Consider the following 20,478-nt stretch of genomic DNA (forward strand, 5'->3'; position numbering starts at 1 on the left):
GAAATTCAAATGTATTTGCCTTTAGTACCTCCAGTGCTTCGTCCAAATATCCTTCCGTTTCATTTCATGTGCTATTCACTTACCATGAAGGAAAACTGTGTCTACGCTTTTTAAAAAGTAGCAATGCAGAGGAAACAAACTAAAAATCCCTTAACAATACTTTGAAAGAGGTGAAAAACAAGGTACAATCAGGGTCTGTGGGCATCAATATCAAATAAAAAGCATTAGAACCTCACAAAAAGGATCAATGTGTGAAATGTAAATCATTTTCTAACAAAAAAATTAAATCAATTGCAAGTTTAAAAAGTTACTTACGTAAAGGGAGTGGCCAGAAGGATCTTTCACAAACCTCTTTTAAAAGAAAAAAATAGGAAAAGCAGAGCACAATAGACAGATAGGCTACAAACCCGTAGACTGGAAAACTGACACTAGGTCCTTAAGAAATTACAGTCTTCCAGTATCCCATCATGCTCGATTCCCATCATGCTCTGCTAATGGCAGTTTGTCCAGTTAATTTTAGTGCAAAAGGAAGGAGCATGGGTATTATTTCACGTCATGCAGTGTGTCCTACACAATGTCCAGATAGTGAAAGGATTGAACTGGGACCGCAGCTCATTTCATCTGGTTGACGTGCAAGTCCAGTGGGCCAAGAATGCTTAGTGTCAATCGAAGTGTGCAGACCATCCTGTGGAGTAGAAGTTTTCATCAGCCAGTCATCTACCTAGGGGTCTACGAAAATGATCTGTTTTCTGAAGCATGCAGCTACTACTGCCATCCACTTGAAGAACGTTGTTGGTGTTGACTACAGACCAAATGGTAAGATTTTGTGTGTTTCATGTATTTGGAACATTAGTAACTTCTGTTTTTTCACCGCAATTAGAACGTGGTCCTGACGGAAACAGTACCTGAAAATCCAGAGATATCTTTGCCTTTTTTCTCACAGGTACCACTATACTGCTAAATGTTGTACTATGTCTAATGCCACCCACAGCTGATCTTCACTAATGCATGTGGATTTTTTCTCTACCTTTGCTTCACCTCCATTAGAGAAGACCAAATGCAAGCTATTCACCATCAGGGCTACTGTCAATTCTAAATCTTCCTTTTTTTTAGATTTAGGGGATGTTCATACCAGCAGTGAATGGGACTAATCCTCTTTTTACACACTGGGACCTAGTCAGCTTCCCCAAAGCTTGGTTCCTTTTGTCGGACAAAATCAAGCTGTAATGCCAGTGATAAGGTTATCTTTTAAGGTGGCTCTTAAAATGAGAAGTAATTTGGAAAAGGTACGTTCAACTCCTTGTTTATTCTCACACAGCCTCCATCACCACGACCGCTACAAAGACAGGCCACTGTCAACAATAACTGGCACATGGAAAGCTGGTAATTCCCAAGGCTGGCACACGGCTGGGATGTAAGAAGAATCCATAAGGAGGTGGATAAGAGGGGAAGGGGACAAGTAGGACATGGAGCAAGGGTGTACATAGGAACAAAGACTTTATAACAGTGGCATACAGAACATTGTTATCAAACGGCAGGGCAAGGACCTTCTAATGAGCCTTAGGAGTCAAGTACGATAACCGTAGCAATGGTGTCCAAATAGTTATGTTCACATTAGCTTACAGCAAGGTGAGCTGGGAATTCTAACATACCTATTAATCAACCTTATCCATGTTCTTTAACCAAATGTCTGGAGGAAGAAGTGTCAGACACCATATATTTTATGTTACAGCAGTAACATAAGACCGAAAAGGTTAGAAACAAAACATTCACATGATTCAGTGTTAAGTTTAGAGATGACAGGTTCGCAGTACATACAGCCTCTTTCACAATGCTCTACTCGATCAATAACTAGAACACCTTCAAGCTAAGCCCTTATCACCAAGTTCCAGGTCAATCCATGACAGTCTTTGATAAAGGGAGATCCTTGGTGGAGGTGCCAAGCATGAGTAGAAGAGAGTAGGACACCTTTCTGAGATAGTCAGCTGCTGAAAGCAGTACTTAGTCCTGCTATGATGTGGCAAAAGCACCCACAAGTTTCAAATATCAGTATGTTAAAGTGAAGAAAAAATTTTCTGGAAACAACTGGCAAATGACAGGAAATGTCTCCTGGAAACAATAGTGGATACAAAAAAAGTTCACCTGACACCCAACAGCAATAAGAAAGCAATTTCAGGAGTTAGGAAGGACAAATGACTAAATGGGTTTCAAGGCCTCCATCTGCTATGTGTGGACTTACATCACGTAAGCCTAACCAGAAGAAACACAGTTCTGTACAATAGTATGAGGGAAAGAGTGCCAGGATTGACACCAGAGGGCTGGGCTTCAGAAAAAGAGGGTGAAAGGATGAGGTGTTAAGGGAAAAGGAGGCTTGTGGGAAGGCAGCATCCTGTATTAGAAGGCGAAGTGAAGTTGAGGAAGGGGCGGGGTCTTGGTTGCAGCAGGGGTACAACGGGGCACTCATACATGGAGTTTTTAACTAGGCAATGGCAATGCAATATAGTACTGCTTAAAGAGCAGGGTTTGAAGTTCTTTTCCTTGACCACATGAGCGACGGTCCCAGGCAGACCTATACTTGAAAGAAGTTCTACACCTTTGGAAAAAGTTTCTGGCTTTGAATCCAACAAGTTGTTGGTCTGTGTTTTGAAAAGGGCACAAAACATATTTATTTTTGCAGACAGGTTCAAAGAGGTATGGGCTTTCATTTCCATATGGATAATACCGTTGATCTTGAAGGTAATGAGACATGGCAGAGGAAGTCAGTGGAGTTGTTGAAGGGTTGATTTATCCTGTTGAAATCCCAGAGACCATTAATGAAGCAGGCTGCTGCATAAAGGACACTCTCCATGGGGGTCAGATTGCTCTTGGAGGCACCCACCATTGATCTACTGACACAAACAAGGCGAAACTGGACCAGTACTTGGATTGAAGTCCTGAACCTCAGGGAGCTGCGGCAATGTAAATCTATCCAGACTAATGTCCTTGAACCAATTATGGATCTTATGTTGCTTGCTGGCATTAGTGAGGAGGGCAAGCTGCCTCCTGGCCGGGGACACCTTCAGATATATGCTTAAATGCTTCCAAGGCTGCACCTAGCCAACCAAACGTGAGGGTCACACAAGACCCCCAGGTACATCTGGGTATCACCTGTGTACTGGTGAATACCAATGTCCTTATCAGCGATTAGGACACCTGGGCTATGTATTCATTTAATATTTTTAGCATATTAAAACAAATGCATGGTTCTAAAAATACCATACAGTAGCCATAAAAATAATTCAGTAAGTCAAGAAACTGAAATAAACTGATGGTGGTAAGAGCTCAAATCTAGTAACCAATTGGGTCCTCCAAACATTTGTCATACTAGACCAATTAAACAGCAACACAGAGTTACCAAAAAGGGTTCACCAAAATCTTTCGGTTAGAAAGACTGCTGAAGAAATAGCGGGACTGACATTACATCTGACTCTGAAGATTCATTACTAACTTGGTATTAATAAAAACAATTGAAGATGCAGCACACACGGACAATTACCTGGGCATTCACAATTTCTTGAGATAATGTCTTGTTTAATCTCGGGTACAACTCAAGTTTAATATTCAAGACACCAACAGAAACCTTGCACTCAGAACCTGCAAAAGAAAACAAAAAAAATACATCAAATGTTACTCACCTAAACCAAATCCAGTATGTTAGTCAGCATGCTCAAATGCAATACCAACTCTTAACTCTTTAGCCACCTTTTGACGTGGCTGTCAAAAGTAGCCGAATTAAAACAAAATGTGTATGCAGTGTAATGTTATGTTATTGAGATTTATACAGCGCACAGCTACTCCAAAGAGTGTCCCGGTGCTAAAGAGTATTACAGTATAAATTTGCACGTGTCACTTTTTTGCATCTTGTGCACCACATTTAAGTCAGTGTATAAGCACAATATCACCACACATTACATGCATTATTACAAACAACAATTCTTAGGTAATCACTGTGGAAACATTAATTAATGGTTTGAATCGTAGATTTTTATAGCGGTTCTTAGACCACATTGGGTAACGCAACAACCCTTGGGTATGTGCGGAATAAATATCATATTAGGCAACTACCGTTCCCTGTGTCAATTCCCCTACTGAAGTTGCATCATAAGAAATGTAGTCTCCTGTAAATTTGACAAGACCACCAGGACCGAGCCATGAAGAGCATATTGTTACATACACAGGTACAATCTTAAAATGTACGATCCACACAATAATTCATCACAACCAATTGCCCAATTAGATACTTGGTATACAACGGTCTCCTTAAGTCATCTTTCATAACCAAATATTTAGAGTCGCTAAATAGTACTATGGTTGTAGCCGAGTCATTAAAAAAAGTTTAGATCACAAGAGGACCACATATTTGGAGAGAGCAGAGTACCACAGTTAAGGGGCATTTGATTACTCATGTGACTGGCTCACTGGTATTTTCCACTTTCAAAATAATTTATGTAACAGCGGTCCCCTGGAGGATAACATCCTCTGTCTCAAATACACAAAAGGCAATCTGTGGAAGGTTAAAGAAGGCTGGCCTATGGGGCCTCCGAATTATAGTCTTTCACTGGTCTAAGGATTGAGTCAGCAACGTTTAAAAAAAATATATTTATTCACATTTTAAATGTGCAAACAGTACAATACAAATAGTAAACAATAACAGAGAAATAATGGAACAGTTCTGCAGCATAGTAGTATCCCGTCTCTCAAGGGTTGTCCAATAGGATCATTCCACTTTCGTCCATTGGGGGCAGTCCACAGGGTATTGGGGGTGGTGGGGAGGATGGGAATGCGGTAGAGTAACACACAATCACACACAAACAGTAGCTAGTAAATCTTTAAGCAACGGTCTATTGGAGCACAGCGCCGCACCATCCAACTATCACACTTCTTACTCACTTCTCAGACCCATTGCACCACAAAATACATCTAGCCTCCACTAGGGGTTGTGGAGAGAGCTATCTGGTCACGCTAGAGCTTGTCTTGGTCCTCAACCACCATTTAAAGGCTTGCAGCTAAAGTCCTGGGTGAACTCAGGTTGGAGTCTTCAACCACCGCTTCACCGTCCTCTCCCCAGAGGCCTATCATTAAGATTCAGATCGCGAAGTCCCTCTCCAGATTGTCATCTGTGCGAACTTTTCGGAACCAACACTCTTGAGCAACTGCCCACTCCAGTAGATCAGCTCTCTGTTTACCCTGCGGCGATGGTAGCGGGCTGTCCTAGTGAATGGCGATGCACTGTCTGGTCAGTACCTGTCAAGCAAATCTGTATCTCATCTTCCTACCTTTTTTAGGGTGTGGCAATAGTCCTAATAGTGTTCACAAAAAGAGGACAAAGTTCCTATACCAGGGTGCAAAAGTCACCCACGTATCTGAGTGCAAATAGTCACCCATACATTAAAAACAGGGAAGAATGGGGAAAAGTAATCCTAGGTAAAAAATACCCTGATGGGAGAGGGAAAGACATACTACATCCTCTGCTGCCCTCACACACCCTGGAGGATGTCATGCTTCATCATCGGGCAATTTTGCTCCTAGTAGGGCCGGCGCTGCAATTCCCTACGGGTCCCCGAAGGGTCACTTTATCGGAGATCTTTTAGAGGATTAGCCGGATGTTACATGCAGGTGTGTGGGGAAGGGTAAGGGAGGGTAAATCAATTACGTGCAAACATGATAGTGTGATAAAATCAAGGGTATGGAAGCAGCGACAAGATTGTCTAGGTAACCCTTGGCAGTTAAAAGTACTGCTTAAAAATGACTGACCCCACAAGGCCCACTATGCCTGGGTGTCACTAGTCAAGGTCAACATGTTTCGCGCCTCTATCGCCCGTAGGTTATTGGCGCTTCGTCAGGACCAAAAACAAAGTGAAGTGCACGTGAGTAAAATACATAAACGTTAAAATGAGAACCCTCTTAGCTCATTCAGGGCGGATCAGGAGACCTGTGTCCCCACTATGTGGTTGTAGCTGTTACATAGAAGCTGCTCCTGGATGATACCTAGAAAGAGAAAAAGCAAAGTAAGCCGCATGTGAGCGTCAGTAACGACTTGATGCATCACAAAGTGTCACTTATGTGTACACAGCGCTTCAAATAGAAAGATTACGCGGGCACACAAGACTGGTCCACAGTAGATCGGGGCTGCTAGTTCAAGGAGCCCTTAGGCTCAAAATAACGCATATAATGGTGTTAAAAGGCAACTAACCTTGGCTGTATAAGGTTGATTAAACGTATAACAACTATAGGGCAGAAATCTGCCAATGTTGAAAATTGGTGAAAAGTACCAAACCGTGAGGTGGGTAGTTCACATCACAGTGCTTACCAAATATTAATTAAAGCTCTCCTCCAGTGGTCAAGGGAATGGATGCCCGCGAAAAGTCGGGCTGTGGAAGCAATAGACAAATACCAGGTACATAAGCACAACGGAAAAAGTACCGGTGAAGTAAGATGGAATTAATTGAAATGGCACTTACTAAGTAATGCGGGTGTAGCCTCTAGTACATCTAGCAGCCCCGATCTACTGTGGACCAGTCTTGTGTGCCCGCGTAATCTTTCTATTTGAAGCGCTGTGTACACATAAGTGACACTTTGTGATGCATCAAGTCGTTACTGACGCTCACATGCGGCTTACTTTGCTTTTTCTCTTTCTAGGTATCATCCAGGAGCAGCTTCTATGTAACAGCTACAACCACATAGTGGGGACACAGGTCTCCTGATCCGCCCTGAATGAGCTAAGAGGGTTCTCATTTTAACGTTTATGTATTTTACTCACGTGCACTTCACTTTGTTTTTGGTCCTGACGAAGCGCCAATAACCTACGGGCGATAGAGGCGCGAAACATGTTGACCTTGACTAGTGACACCCAGGCATAGTGGGCCTTGTGGGGTCAGTCATTTTTAAGCAGTACTTTTAACTGCCAAGGGTTACCTAGACAATCTTGTCGCTGCTTCCATACCCTTGATTTTATCACACTATCATGTTTGCACGTAATTGATTTACCCTCCCTTACCCTTCCCCACACACCTGCATGTAACATCCGGCTAATCCTCTAAAAGATCTCCGATAAAGTGACCCTTCGGGGACCCGTAGGGAATTGCAGCGCCGGCCCTACTAGGAGCAAAATTGCCCGATGATGAAGCATGACATCCTCCAGGGTGTGTGAGGGCAGCAGAGGATGTAGTATGTCTTTCCCTCTCCCATCAGGGTATTTTTTACCTAGGATTACTTTTCCCCATTCTTCCCTGTTTTTAATGTATGGGTGACTATTTGCACTCAGATACGTGGGTGACTTTTGCACCCTGGTATAGGAACTTTGTCCTCTTTTTGTGAACAGATTTGGTTTAGGAGCATGGACACTGGACCTTTATTGGCTCCTTGGTCCCCCCTCTCTTTTGTTGAATTGATTATGCACGGCTGTACGGCCGCGGGACCTACCCTATTTCCTTCCCTTTTCAAGTGGGCACACGAGACGGGTCCTTGGGGGCGTTGGGTGTTGACTTTATGTTAAGCCTTGAATTGGTAACTTCGGATAATTCCGGGGGATTAATTCTTTGCATTAAAATACGTGAGGACTTACATTACTGTCCTTGGTGTTAGGCAATTTGGCTGTATTCTCTTAGTCCCCATTTTATGGCCTAAGCGTCAACTATATGTTGATGGTTGTGAATTTGGAAACATCCATAAAGATTTAAGTTAATTTTCAAGGGGTGGTCCAGTCACGACATCAGGACATGTCACAAACGGGAAATTCCTACATAGATTTAAGTTATTTTTCGAGGTGTGGTCCAATCATGATACTAGGACCGGTCTCATACGGGAAGGCCTGAACTAGTGAGGAGTAACTTAAACCGGATTCATTTTGTAGATTTTTGTGAACTCCTAATCATTACCGGCATTGTTATTTTCCTTGACTATGAAGCCAGTGCGCAGAAGCGAGGGAGCAGTGTGCACGGCTAATACGCAGGCGCCGCTGCTGCGTTGTTTCGCACATGCGCAGTTTAACACTTCCTTGTGAGGCTTCACCGTAAAGAGTTACCGCCTCTCTTTTTTCCACCCCCCACCCGATCCATTTATTTAAACTCTCCATTTCGCCGCCTTTATTTCATTCTCGGCGAGCGTTTGGACAGGGGTAGATGTACTAGAGGCTACACCCGCATTACTTAGTAAGTGCCATTTCAATTAATTCCATCTTACTTCACCGGTACTTTTTCCGTTGTGCTTATGTACCTGGTATTTGTCTATTGCTTCCACAGCCCGACTTTTCGCGGGCATCCATTCCCTTGACCACTGGAGGAGAGCTTTAATTAATATTTGGTAAGCACTGTGATGTGAACTACCCACCTCACGGTTTGGTACTTTTCACCAATTTTCAACATTGGCAGATTTCTGCCCTATAGTTGTTATACGTTTAATCAACCTTATACAGCCAAGGTTAGTTGCCTTTTAACACCATTATATGCGTTATTTTGAGCCTAAGGGCTCCTTGAACTAGCAGCCCCGATCTACTGTGGACCAGTCTTGTGTGCCCGCGTAATCTTTCTATTTGAAGCGCTGTGTACACATAAGTGACACTTTGTGATGCATCAAGTCGTTACTGACGCTCACATGCGGCTTACTTTGCTTTTTCTCTTTCTAGGTATCATCCAGGAGCAGCTTCTATGTAACAGCTACAACCACATAGTGGGGACACAGGTCTCCTGATCCGCCCTGAATGAGCTAAGAGGGTTCTCATTTTAACGTTTATGTATTTTACTCACGTGCACTTCACTTTGTTTTTGGTCCTGACGAAGCGCCAATAACCTACGGGCGATAGAGGCGCGAAACATGTTGACCTTGACTAGTGACACCCAGGCATAGTGGGCCTTGTGGGGTCAGTCATTTTTAAGCAGTACTTTTAACTGCCAAGGGTTACCTAGACAATCTTGTCGCTGCTTCCATACCCTTGATTTTATCACACTATCATGTTTGCACGTAATTGATTTACCCTCCCTTACCCTTCCCCACACACCTGCATGTAACATCCGGCTAATCCTCTAAAAGATCTCCGATAAAGTGACCCTTCGGGGACCCGTAGGGAATTGCAGCGCCGGCCCTACTAGGAGCAAAATTGCCCGATGATGAAGCATGACATCCTCCAGGGTGTGTGAGGGCAGCAGAGGATGTAGTATGTCTTTCCCTCTCCCATCAGGGTATTTTTTACCTAGGATTACTTTTCCCCATTCTTCCCTGTTTTTAATGTATGGGTGACTATTTGCACTCAGATACGTGGGTGACTTTTGCACCCTGGTATAGGAACTTTGTCCTCTTTTTGTGAACAGATTTGGTTTAGGAGCATGGACACTGGACCTTTATTGGCTCCTTGGTCCCCCCTCTCTTTTGTTGAATAGTCCTAATAGGCAATGTTGTATTGTTAGTTCAGCTCTTACTCCTATCACCCTCTGAACCTTACGCAATATCTCCTCCCAAAAGGGCCTCACTGCATGGTATGTCCATGTGAAGTGTGTAAAGTCAGCCAAGGTTACTCCGCACTTCGTGCACCGAGCAGAACGCGGTGGGTAAACCCTGTGCAGGAGCCGAGGTATCAGATAAGCTCTTTCTAAGTAGTATAATTTTGCCATCTGGCATTGCTGGTTACTTAATGCACCTGCGCCCTATCACGTCCTCACTATCATTCTGAAAGGGGGGACTCCAGGACTCCATTCCAATTATCATGAGCGAATGTTTCGTCTGACTGCTCATCGTTCTTTAGGGCAGTATACAACCAGGAGATTATACCTCTGGTGGACCCTGGGTCCAGCATCACCATCAGGATGCGAGTCACTGGGTTCGTCTGGGAAGATTGTCCATAGCTCAAGGCTGTGCGGGACACGCTTGCATATTGTCATGAAGGAGCCGTTTAGAAACAGATATCCTGCCCCTTGACAGCCACCCTCTACCAAGCATGAAACAGACCTGGAGTTGCGTATGCGCATCAATGGGTGCAACCACCAAATGGGGAGAAGCTTAGCGTATGGTGCTCACCTCAAAACTTGAGTGACCACTTTTTCCGATGCTTGTACAGCCTGCGAGACTATAAAAGGGGTACCTGCTGGCATTCTGCAACTTGCCATGAGTAGCTTGGGAAGGTCGTCTGCTGTAACCAATCCCTCCAGAAGTCTCTTCTCCCAATTGGGGTTGTCTTTGCACCACAATGAAGCATACTGCAGCAGACCAGCTAGCTAGTATGACTTAAGGTCCGGAAGCCCCAACTTGCTGTCAGCATGGTACAATTTTGAGACCTCTAGTCAAATTCTGCTCAGTTTTCGTGACCACCTCAACGACACCAGCAACCATTCAAACTGTCGAAATAAAGAGTTTGGTAGGACACAGAACAAGTACTGCATAGCATTTAGGCACCTGGGCAGCAGAACCATTTTGCCTAGTGCCATCCTGCCCATAAATCGACAGCGGTAGTGTATTCCAGAATTGTATGAAGGCTGTGAGGACGTCCACCACTCTTCCCATATTTAACTCATATTGTTGGTGTTGGTAATGCGTTATCAGCTTTCTCAGATATCGGAACTGCTACATCTCCAAAGGCAGTCCTATCTCAGTTAGGTCGGTCGCCCTACTATCAACCACGAATGCAGGGGAAAAAGGACTGTTTTGTGAAGGTTGAGGTGTAGGACAGATACTCTACAAAGTCAAGCATACGTCACAGCAGGCTTGACACCAATCGTTCCAGGCTGTTAATTATTTCAGGGTGTTATCAATCAATCAATCATAACACTTGTATAGCCGCTACTCACCCGGAAGGGTCTCAAGGCGCTTGGGGGAAGGGGGCCGCTACTGCTCGAACAGCCAGGTCTTGAGTTGTCTCCTGAATGCGAGGTGGTCCTGGGTCAGCCGAAGGTGGATGGGGAGGGAGTTCCATGTCTTGGCCGCAAGGTAGGAGAAGGATCTGCCTCCGGCGGTGGCTCTTCGGATGTGTGGTACGGTGACGAGGGCGAGGCTAGCGGACAGTAGCTGGCGGGTGGGCGTGTGGAAGGTCAGGCGGTCATTGAGGTACTTGGGGCCCAGGTTGTGGAGAGACTTGTGTGCGTGGGTGAGGAGCCTGAACGTGATCCTCTTGTTAACGGGGAGCCAGTGAAGGTTCCTCAGGTGGCCGGAGATGTGGCTGCATCGAGGGATGTCCAGGATGAGTCGGGCGGAGGCGTTCTGGATGCGTTGTAGTCTTTTCTGTAGCTTGGCTGTGGTTCCGGCGTAGAGGGTGTTTCCGTAGTCCAGCCGGCTGGTGACGAGGACCTGGGTGACCGTCTTCCTGGTGTCGATCGGGATCCATCGGAAGATCTTGCGGAGCATGCGGAGGGTGTGAAAGCAGGAAGAGGAGACGGCGTTGACTTGTTTGGTCATCGAGAGGGAGGAGTCCAGGATGAAGCCCAGGTTGCGTGCGTGGTCTGTCGGCTTGGGGGCGGTGCCCAGGGCTGGGGGCCCCCAGGAGTCGTCCCAGGCGGAGGGTGATGGTCCAAGGATGAGGACTTCCGTCTTGTCTGAGTTCAGTTTCAAGCGGCTGTTCTTCATCCAATCGGCGACGTTTTTCATCCCTTCGTGGAGGCTGGTTCTGGCGGTGTCGGGGTCTCTTGTGAGGGAGAGGATCAGCTGGGTGTCGTCGGCGTATGAGATGATGTTGAGGTTGTGTTGGCGTGCGATGGCTGCGAGAGGTCTCATGTAGAGGGTGGGGCTGAGAGATGATCCTTGGGGGACGCCGCAGATGACTTCGGTGGCCTCGGAACGAAACGGGGGGAGGAGGACTCTCTGTGTTCTTCCAGCGAGGAACGAGATGATCCACTTCAATGCCTGCTCTTGGATGCCAGTGTTGCTGAGGCGTTGGACTAGGGTGCGGTGGCAGACAGTGTCGAACGCGGCGGAGAGGTCCAGGAGGATGAGTGCTGCTGTTTCCCCGTTGTCGAGAAGTGTTTCGATGTCGTCGGTGGCTGCGATGAGGGCGGTCTCGGTGCTGTGGTTGGCTCTGAAGCCGGACTGCGAGGGGTCGAGGGATCCATTTGTCTCGAGGAAGGCGGCAAGCTGTCTGTTGGCGATCTTCTCGATGACTTTGGCAGGACAAGGGAGGAGCGAGATGGGGCGGAGGTTTTTGAGGTCGGTGGGGTCCGCGGTTGGTTTCTTCAGTAGGGCGTTGAGCTCGGCGTGCTTCCAGCTCTCCGGGAAGGTGGCGGTGTCGAAGGAGGTGTTGATGACGTCTCGGAGTTGGGGTGCGATGGTGGAGTCGCCCTTGATGAAGACGAGGTGGGGGCAGGGGTCAGTCGGAGATCCGGAGTGGATGGTGTTCATCATGCGGGCTGTGTCTTCGGTGGTCACTGCGGTCCAGGTGTGGAGGGTGGCGGTGGGGTGCGTTGGTTCGACGGTTGGGTGCGAGGAAGGTGCGCCAAAGCTGTTGTGGATGTCGGCAATCTTGCGGTGGAAGAATGAGGCGAGGGAGTCGCAGAGATCTTGTGACGGGGTGATGTCGTTGTTGCCGGTGCTGGGTTTGGAGAACTCCTTGACGATGCTGAAGAGTTCCTTGCTGTCGTGGGCGTTGTTGTCCAGTCGATCCTTCAGTGATTTCTTCTTGGTGGTGCGGATGAGCTGGTGGTGCTTGCAGGTCGCGTGTTTGAGGGCGGTCATGTTGTCAGTGGTCTGGTCGAGTGGTGCGGATGAGCTGGTGGTGCTTGCAGGTCGCGTGTTTGAGGGCGGTCATGTTGTCAGTGGTCTGGTCGAGGCGCCAGGCTTTCTCGAGGGTGCGGCAGGTCTTCTTGGAGTCCTTGAGTTCGTCGGTGAACCAGGGGGCCTTCTTGCTTCTGGGTTTGCTGGGAGGGTTCTTCAGTGGTGCGAGGTCGTCGGCGCAGGCGGTCAGCCACTGCGTGAAGTTGCGGGCTGCTTTGTTGGGGTCCGGTGTGCTGGCAGGAGGGTTCTGGCTGAGGGAGGTGGTGAGCAGGTCGGCGGTGATCTTGCTCCAGCTTCTGTGAGGAACCTGTTGCGGGTGGTGGTGGGTAGTGGTTTTTCTGAAGCTGAAGTGGACGCAGCTGTGGTCGGTCCAGTGAAATTTGGTGGAGTGGCTGAAGGTGATGTGCTTGCTGGCTGAGAAGACGGGGTCGAGCGTGTGGCCGGCGTAGTGGGTGGGGGTGTTGACCAGTTGCTTGAGTCCGAGGTTGGCGAGGTTGTCCAGCAGGGCGGCGGTGTTGCGGTCCTTGTTGTTCTCCAGGTGGAAGTTGAGGTCCCCTAGGAGGATGTAGTCAGCGGAGGGGAGGGCGTGTGGGCTGATGAAGTCCGTAATGTCTTCGCTGAATTGTGTGCGTGGTCCCGGAGGTCTGTAGATGAGGGTGCCTCTGAGAGTCGTCTTTGGGTCGGTGTGTGTGGCGGTGTAGGTGTCGTCGGTCGTGATGCGGATGGTGTTCTTGTGGACGATGGCGATGCCTCCCCCAGTTTGGTTGACGCGGTCCTTCCTGATGATCTTGTATTCATCCGGGATGGCGATGGCGATGTCTGGGGCTGAGGAGGCGTTCATCCATGTTTCAGTGAGGAACGCGACGTCTGGTGATGTTGTGTCGAGCAGGTTCCAGAGTTCGACGGCGTGTCTGTGGACGGAGCGGGTGTTGAGCAGGATGCACTTGAGGTCGCTGCTGGGGTTTGGCTTGGCGGGCGCGGTGCACGTTCGGAGGCAGGTGAACTTGCAGGTTGTGCAGGTGAAGGGTCCGTGGCAGCGTTTCGGGGCGGCTCGGCAGCAGACGGGGTTCCGGCCGGCATTGAGTGCGATGAGGGCGGCGGCGTCGTAGGTCTGTCGGGTCGTCTTGCGTAAGTGGGGGCCAGGGGTCCTGGCGCTGGGCGCGGTCCAGGCGCAGACTGGCTCAGACGGGCTTACCTCTGGCGCGCCTTCGGCGCACCCGCTGCGCGTGACCGCTGCGCGTCCACGCAGTCGCCATTTATGGAGAAGTGGGAGGGAGGGAGGAGCAGCTGGGAGGCGGGGAGGGTACAGAACGAAAAGGGGGCGTGGCCGCTAGCACGGCGGCGGGAAGCGGGGAGCGGGGCGGGTAGGCACAGGGGGGCACAGACAATACAACACAGCCCAGAGAATAACCAATGCTACAAATACAAAAGGGCACCAAAAAGATTAGCAGAAAGCTCGATAAACAGAAGGGAAAAAAAGGTTACAGCACTACACGCAAATACGAGGCAGGCTCTACGAGGCAGCAGCGAGGCGGGGGCACACACAGCAGCTGGTGGCCGTGCGGCGCGGGGGTGTCCCGAGAACAGGTCACACTCACCTGCGCCACGCGGTCGCCATTTATGGCCAAGTGGGAGGGAGGGAGGAGCAGCTGGGAGCGGGGAGGGTACAGAATGAAAAGGGGGCGTGGCCGCTAGCACGGCGGCGGGAAGCGGGGAGGGTAGGCACAGGGAGGCACAGACAATACAACACAGCCCAGAGAATAACAAATGCTACAAATACAAAAGGGAACCAAAAAGATTAGCAGAAAGCTGGATAAACAGAAGGGAAAAAAAGGTTACAGCACTACACGCAAATACGAGGCAGGCTCTACGAGGCAGCAGCGAGGCGGGGGCACACACAGCAGCTGGTGGCCGTGCGGCGCGGGGTGTCCCGAGAACAGCAATATGCATTACCTTACCCACTTGCACATCCCAATACTTAAGTTCGGCCCTCAGATGTATCACCAGTGGCTCCATGGCAAGCACACAGAGGAGTGGGGATAGCGGGTAACCCTGCCTGGTTCACCTCTCTATGCTGAACGTGTTGGGCACCACTTGTCAATTGTGTTCCCCCTGCCCGGGGTTCCGTGTATAAAAGGCGCACCCAGGATAAAAATCCCGGACCCAGTCCAATCCTCGGCAGCACCTTCCATAGATATTCTCAGAATAGGGTATCATATGCCTTCTCAATATCCAAGGCAACCAACGTTGCCCTTACCGATGTGCCCAGAGTTTCTAGTAGCACGCAAGAAAACAAGCCGTCAGAAGTTCATAAGGACGGCTCTCCCTGGATTGAAACCACATTGGTCCCTGTGCACTAATTGTGTGACCACTTTGCCTAGTCGCAGTGCAAGCACTTTCATGAGATGCTTAATGTCCACATTGAGACATGGACAGTGGTTGGTATGAACCGGAATCTGTTGGGTCTTTGCCAGGCTTTAAAAGCATAACTATTAGGGCGTCTCACACATGGATTTGCAAGGCTATGTTTTTGAGTTAACAAAGTTAGAGTGATTTTAAGGGGCTCCACAATGACAGAGGATATTGAAATGACATGCCATTAAGGCTTGAAACATACAGTTCATTAAATTGTGGTCATAAAAAACTAGCCTATATTAAAGAGTACTCCTAGGTCTGTAACATTACGAAAGGGTATATCGGTTGCTGGACGACATGCTTCTGAGGTAATGTTCCATTGTACAGGATTTTGTGACAAAATTATGTGTTGTAGTTTCCCAGGGGACTTGAGAGTGAGGGATACTGGTTGCTGTGCATCCCAGATAATGGATCCTAAGCAGTTACTTGAATCATTTTCAGTGCTTGCTTTAGCCCTCAAACCTTGGTCTCCTGGCTTCTTTGATTGAAAGAGCAGACATTAGTTTAAATTAAATATTCTTTAATACAATACACTTCACCTATGAGACAAGCAACACGTACATAGTAAACCAGTAGCCACATTAGCGAAGAGATTCCCATATTTGCAGTTGTGGCACACATTCATAATGATGAGCAAAGGAAATCTCTTCTTCAACAGATCCCTGTAGGAACAGCATAAGAAACAGAAATTGCACAATCATAATGGGGGATCTCATAATGAGGATCTGCAGTAGTTTTCGTCCAATCAATAAAGTCAATGATGAAAATCCAGAGCATGTTTTGCAAACGTCTTCAACTGATGTATTAATAACTGCCCCCCTATTTACACTACGGTGTCAATTCGTGTAATGCTCTTTCTAAATGAAGGATACGAGATGGAAACAATTGGGATGAAGGTAGAGCAGGGCATAAGAAGACTAGTTTATAGAGAAAGTCATTTCAGCAATTTAGAGGCGTGATACACAAACTGGATTGTAATACTGAATCAAGATGGGTTAGGAATAGTACAATACATAATGCACCACTTGGGTTCAAGAACAGCTGGGTCTAAAACATGAAGGACTACAATTGTTTTTCACTTTTGGGAATGGACAAATGGCAGTGACCAGGTTATACCGGGCCCTCCTTGAGTACTATAAACAGCAAGCAAGTAAAAACTTTCTTTTGCCGATTGCTAAAGAGGCACATGCGATATTGTAACATGTGTTAGACCAGAAATCCCTGGTTGGCTGTGGTAGGTACCTTAGGCCAAATAGGGACCGCATTTACACGTCAGGGAAAGGAAGGTCACCTTCTGAGATAGCCCTCACTCACCCCCCTTGGTAGCTTGGCACAAGCAGCCAGGCTGATCTTCAAGGCAAACATGCAAAGTATTTGCAACCACGCTCACAGCAACCCAATGATGACAACACAAATAGACTACACACGAGTTTTATAAAAACGAGTATACATTTTATATAAAAAGATATACGATAGTTGGAGGGAGAAGATGGCGGCTGACTAAGAAGCTCAGCCGCGAGCTCCCTGTCATGGAACCTTGAATATCGAGACTTCCCACGATAATGCAGGCAAAGTAAAAAATATGTAGCACATTTGAAGGAACTCTTACCGAGGGTGTCGAGCTGAGGATTACGGAGGTGTTGTAGCGGTGGTCAGCGGGTCTGCGGGACTGAGGAGAGAGCCGTCAATGCTTTGAAATCGGCGCTTCCTGAATTGGAGTTCGAGTCGCGGTTAACCTGGACAGATCACCCAGCCGGGCCGAGGGCAGGTCTAAGTGAGGCGGCGCCCTTGAGGAGGGTGTCGTTACCCGGGGGCTGCTGGCTCCGTGCTCTGTGCTCGTGTGTGTGCGTTTGTTCGCTGCTCTACGGAGGCGGAGGAGGCGGCGGGAGCAGCCCGGGAGGCTGGTGCTGCCGCTTGGGATCGACAGGGCATAGAGGTGGAGGCGGCGGATAGAGCGGAGCTGCGAAGGGAACGCTCCACAGCGGGGAGAAGAACTCACGGGAGGTGCACTGGAGGCACCAGAGTGTCAGAATCCGGCAGAGCCCCCTGGAGCAAAAAGGAGCTCGCCGGTGGTATGGGCAGAAGCAGCCCGAGCCCATAGGAAAAACACAAGAGCTGCCCATCGTGTTGCAACCAGAGGGGGAATAACAACACCGGATTACAAAACAGGAAAAAGAGGCTGCTTTCTCAGTAATCAAGGCAGTGTGTTGGCAAAAACTAGGAGCACTGAAGGGGAGAAAAGGCGGAGCAAGGCAGAAAAGACACTGAGAGCCCCGGTAAGTGTTGCATCCATTTGCTCTTATACTGCAAGTTGGGAGGCTGGGTGCTCTGGGGGAGATTTAAGGATTGTAGCAGGGAGTACTGAGGGTGAAGGTGTGGGGGAGAAAGCACCTAACCTAGTAAAACTGGATAGACCCAAAGTGCCCACCACGGAAAAGAAGTGTCTGAGAGAAGGGAGACCTACTGGGGTGGGTACAGTTTGAGAAGTCTGAAAAACAGTCAGCAGGAAACCAAGGAAACCAAGGGTTCGAAAAGCACAAAAGTTATAAATACTCCTGCTAACATACCCAGAGACAGTGAAAAGGATAAAGACAAGGACCAAGAACAAGATAAAGATATAGGAAAAGGCAAGACCTACGTCACCCCGAGAGAATTCAGAAAGAGAAGCAAAAAGTGTACTGCACCCCTATCGCGGGCCACCAGGCTAAGTCTAACAAAACCAGGCGGTACAAGTGCTCCAAAAATTACCCCATCACTTCGTTCTTTTTTTAAGGTACAGGAGAAAAAGAGCACCAGCAAAGAGAGAACTAGAGAACCTGAAATATCAGCTGCTATACAAAGGGGCTCAAATATGGCACAGAAATCAAAAGAAGGAGGTTATGGAATACCAGTGAGTAACCAATATCAAGTTCTCGAAACTCCGGAATCCCAAGATATAGAGTGTGGTGGCGAATCCTCGGAAGCAGCAAACACAAGAGTAACTCAAGGTCTAGCATCTCCCTCTAAAGCAGCACCAGAGGCAACTCAGACAAACAGGTATAATACCGAGGACAAGGGAGGATCTCAAGCAGAAAAAATCTTGGGAGAGATGGGAGAGATGATGAAAGAATTAAGAGACAAATTCGCGACATCTGAAAGAAACCAGACCAAGATCCAGGAGACGTGTGAAACGTTAGATCAAAAAATTAACACTCTGATAGAAAGGGTCACCCACGTAGAAGGAGAAATAGTAGACCTGAACAGAAAAACAGAGGCGAACCTGAAAGAAATTAACAAACTCAAAACCAGAGAGGCAGAGATCAATGAGAGGATGGAGTCCCTAGAGAACCATGCTAGAAGAAACAATCTTAAAATCTTAAATATTCCCGAAGGTTTGGAAGGGGAGGACATAAAGGGTTTTACAATCCAGCTCCTGGAAGAACTAATTCCCTGGACCAAATCATCAAATCTAGCCGAAGATATCCAAACGATACATCGTGACCCATTCAGGAAAGGTAAACAAAGGAAAAACCCAAGAAAGATACTGATCAACTTCATGACGTACGCACTAAAGGAAAAGATCCTGAGCGAAGGTTTAAAAGCGGTGTCTTTCTCCAAAGATGGGTGGACATGCAGGATCAGATCAGATATTTCAAGAACTACCCAGTATAGGCAGTGGGAGCTGGGCCTGTTTATGCCACAGCTAAGGTCACTAGGCGCGAGTGTCCAAATGCGCTTCCCAGCCTCTCTAAGGATCATGTGGAACAACAAAATGTTCAATATAAGAGACCCAAAGGAAGTGGAAAATCTAATAGAGCAAATCAAGACCCAGCAGGAAGATCGTGCCCATACACACCCTCACCTATAACAAAGCTCACATGTTAAAAATAAAGGACTGATAACCTTCAGCAGCCTTATAAAGGTGGGAACACAAGGATTGATAAACTAACAATACAAGACAGGGAGCTCAAAAATGGGCAATTGTGCCCAAAGGAAGAAAGAAGAGGGAGGCTTCTCCGGGGGGAGGGGGGGATGAGGGGGGGAGGGGACACACCCCGACTTTCTCACCAATAAAGCTCGAAAAAAAAAAAAAATCGCACAGGGTTGGGAGCAAATTAGGGAAAAAAACAAAAAAAACAACAAAGTCCTGAAAGCAAGCTGAGAGGAGTTCAGTGGCCGTTAATTAAGATACAAGAAAATGACCAAGAATGTCGAATACAAAAATAGGAGGGAAAGGAAAAAAGCTTAACGTGTTAACATGGAATGTAAACGGGCTGCGAATTGTAAAACATAGATCAAGAATTCTGGAATACCTATAAAACAGTGACTATGAGATAATTATAATCCAAGAATCCCACTTAACTAAAGAAGAATGGGAGCTTGTGTGTAAAAATCAAAACTGGATTGAGCACTGCATTTGTACAAACCAAAACTGTAATGTCAAAGGAGTGGCGATCATATTCAAGAAATCCCTCAAAGCAGTGATTGAGAAATCAGAAGTAGACAAGAAGGGAAGATGGGTATGCGTAAGGGCAAAAATCCATAACAACTTATACACGATAATGGGCTATTATGGGCCTAATGTGGACGACCCTGAACCGCTTCAAAACCTGTATACTCATCTACTGCTAGTTGATTCACCCATAATAATGGAAGGTGATTTCAATATCTTATTAAACCCAAAAGAAGATAGACACCCGATAGGAAAACTACCATCAGCTCCAAAAATGAGAGAGTGGATCGGAATCTTTATGAGGGATCTTGGGATTATAGACATCTGGAAAGAAAAAGGGAATAAACAGCACAAATTCACGTTTAAAAACAAAAGGCTTGGATATGATTCCAGAATCGATTTTTTTCTAATAAGTAGTGGCATAGATGAACATACAATAAAAGTGGAACACATTCAGGAACATATCTCAGATCATTCCGCTGTAAAATTAAACTTAATATTACCTGAATTACCCACTCAACAAAGGTGGACAGTGGATAAGAAGATTCTACTAGATGAATCTGTTGTGGCTAACCTAGTGGAAGAAACCCAGCAGTTCTTCGTTCTAAACAAAGAATGAACAACTAAACAAACGACGTGGGAAGCATATAAAGCATATATAAGGGGGACAATTACGAGTAAAATGGCCCATAAAAATAAGGAGAAAAAAGCTTTCATAAAAAATATTGAAAATGATCTAAAAGAGCTAAATCTAGAAATGAAAAGGACCAGGACTACTCAAGAGAGCGAAGAAATAGGAGAAAAAATAAAAACCAAGAAGATGGAAATGAATGATTACCTGGAAACAATAGTTAGGGAAAGATGAGAGGCCAGCAAACTCTCACACTATGAATACGGCGAAGGAT

At 47.0% G+C, this 20,478-nt stretch overlaps 1 protein-coding gene across 2 annotated transcripts in view; it reads right to left on the reverse strand.

The window, feature by feature from the left end:
- Nucleotides 1–20,478, reverse strand: part of CEP76 (centrosomal protein 76) — a 320,940-nt gene that overhangs the window by 125,332 nt on the left and 175,130 nt on the right. For both annotated transcript variants that reach the window (XM_078687483.1, XM_078687484.1), the window contains exon 6: nucleotides 3,536–3,633. In XM_078687483.1, the coding sequence (XP_078543609.1) occupies nucleotides 3,536–3,633 (98 nt within the window). The remainder of the gene's footprint in view (nucleotides 1–3,535; nucleotides 3,634–20,478) is intronic.

The sequence above is a fragment of the Lissotriton helveticus genome, chromosome 4_1, assembly GCF_964261635.1.
Source record: "Lissotriton helveticus chromosome 4_1, aLisHel1.1, whole genome shotgun sequence".
NCBI classification, from domain to species: Eukaryota; Metazoa; Chordata; class Amphibia; order Caudata; family Salamandridae; genus Lissotriton; species Lissotriton helveticus.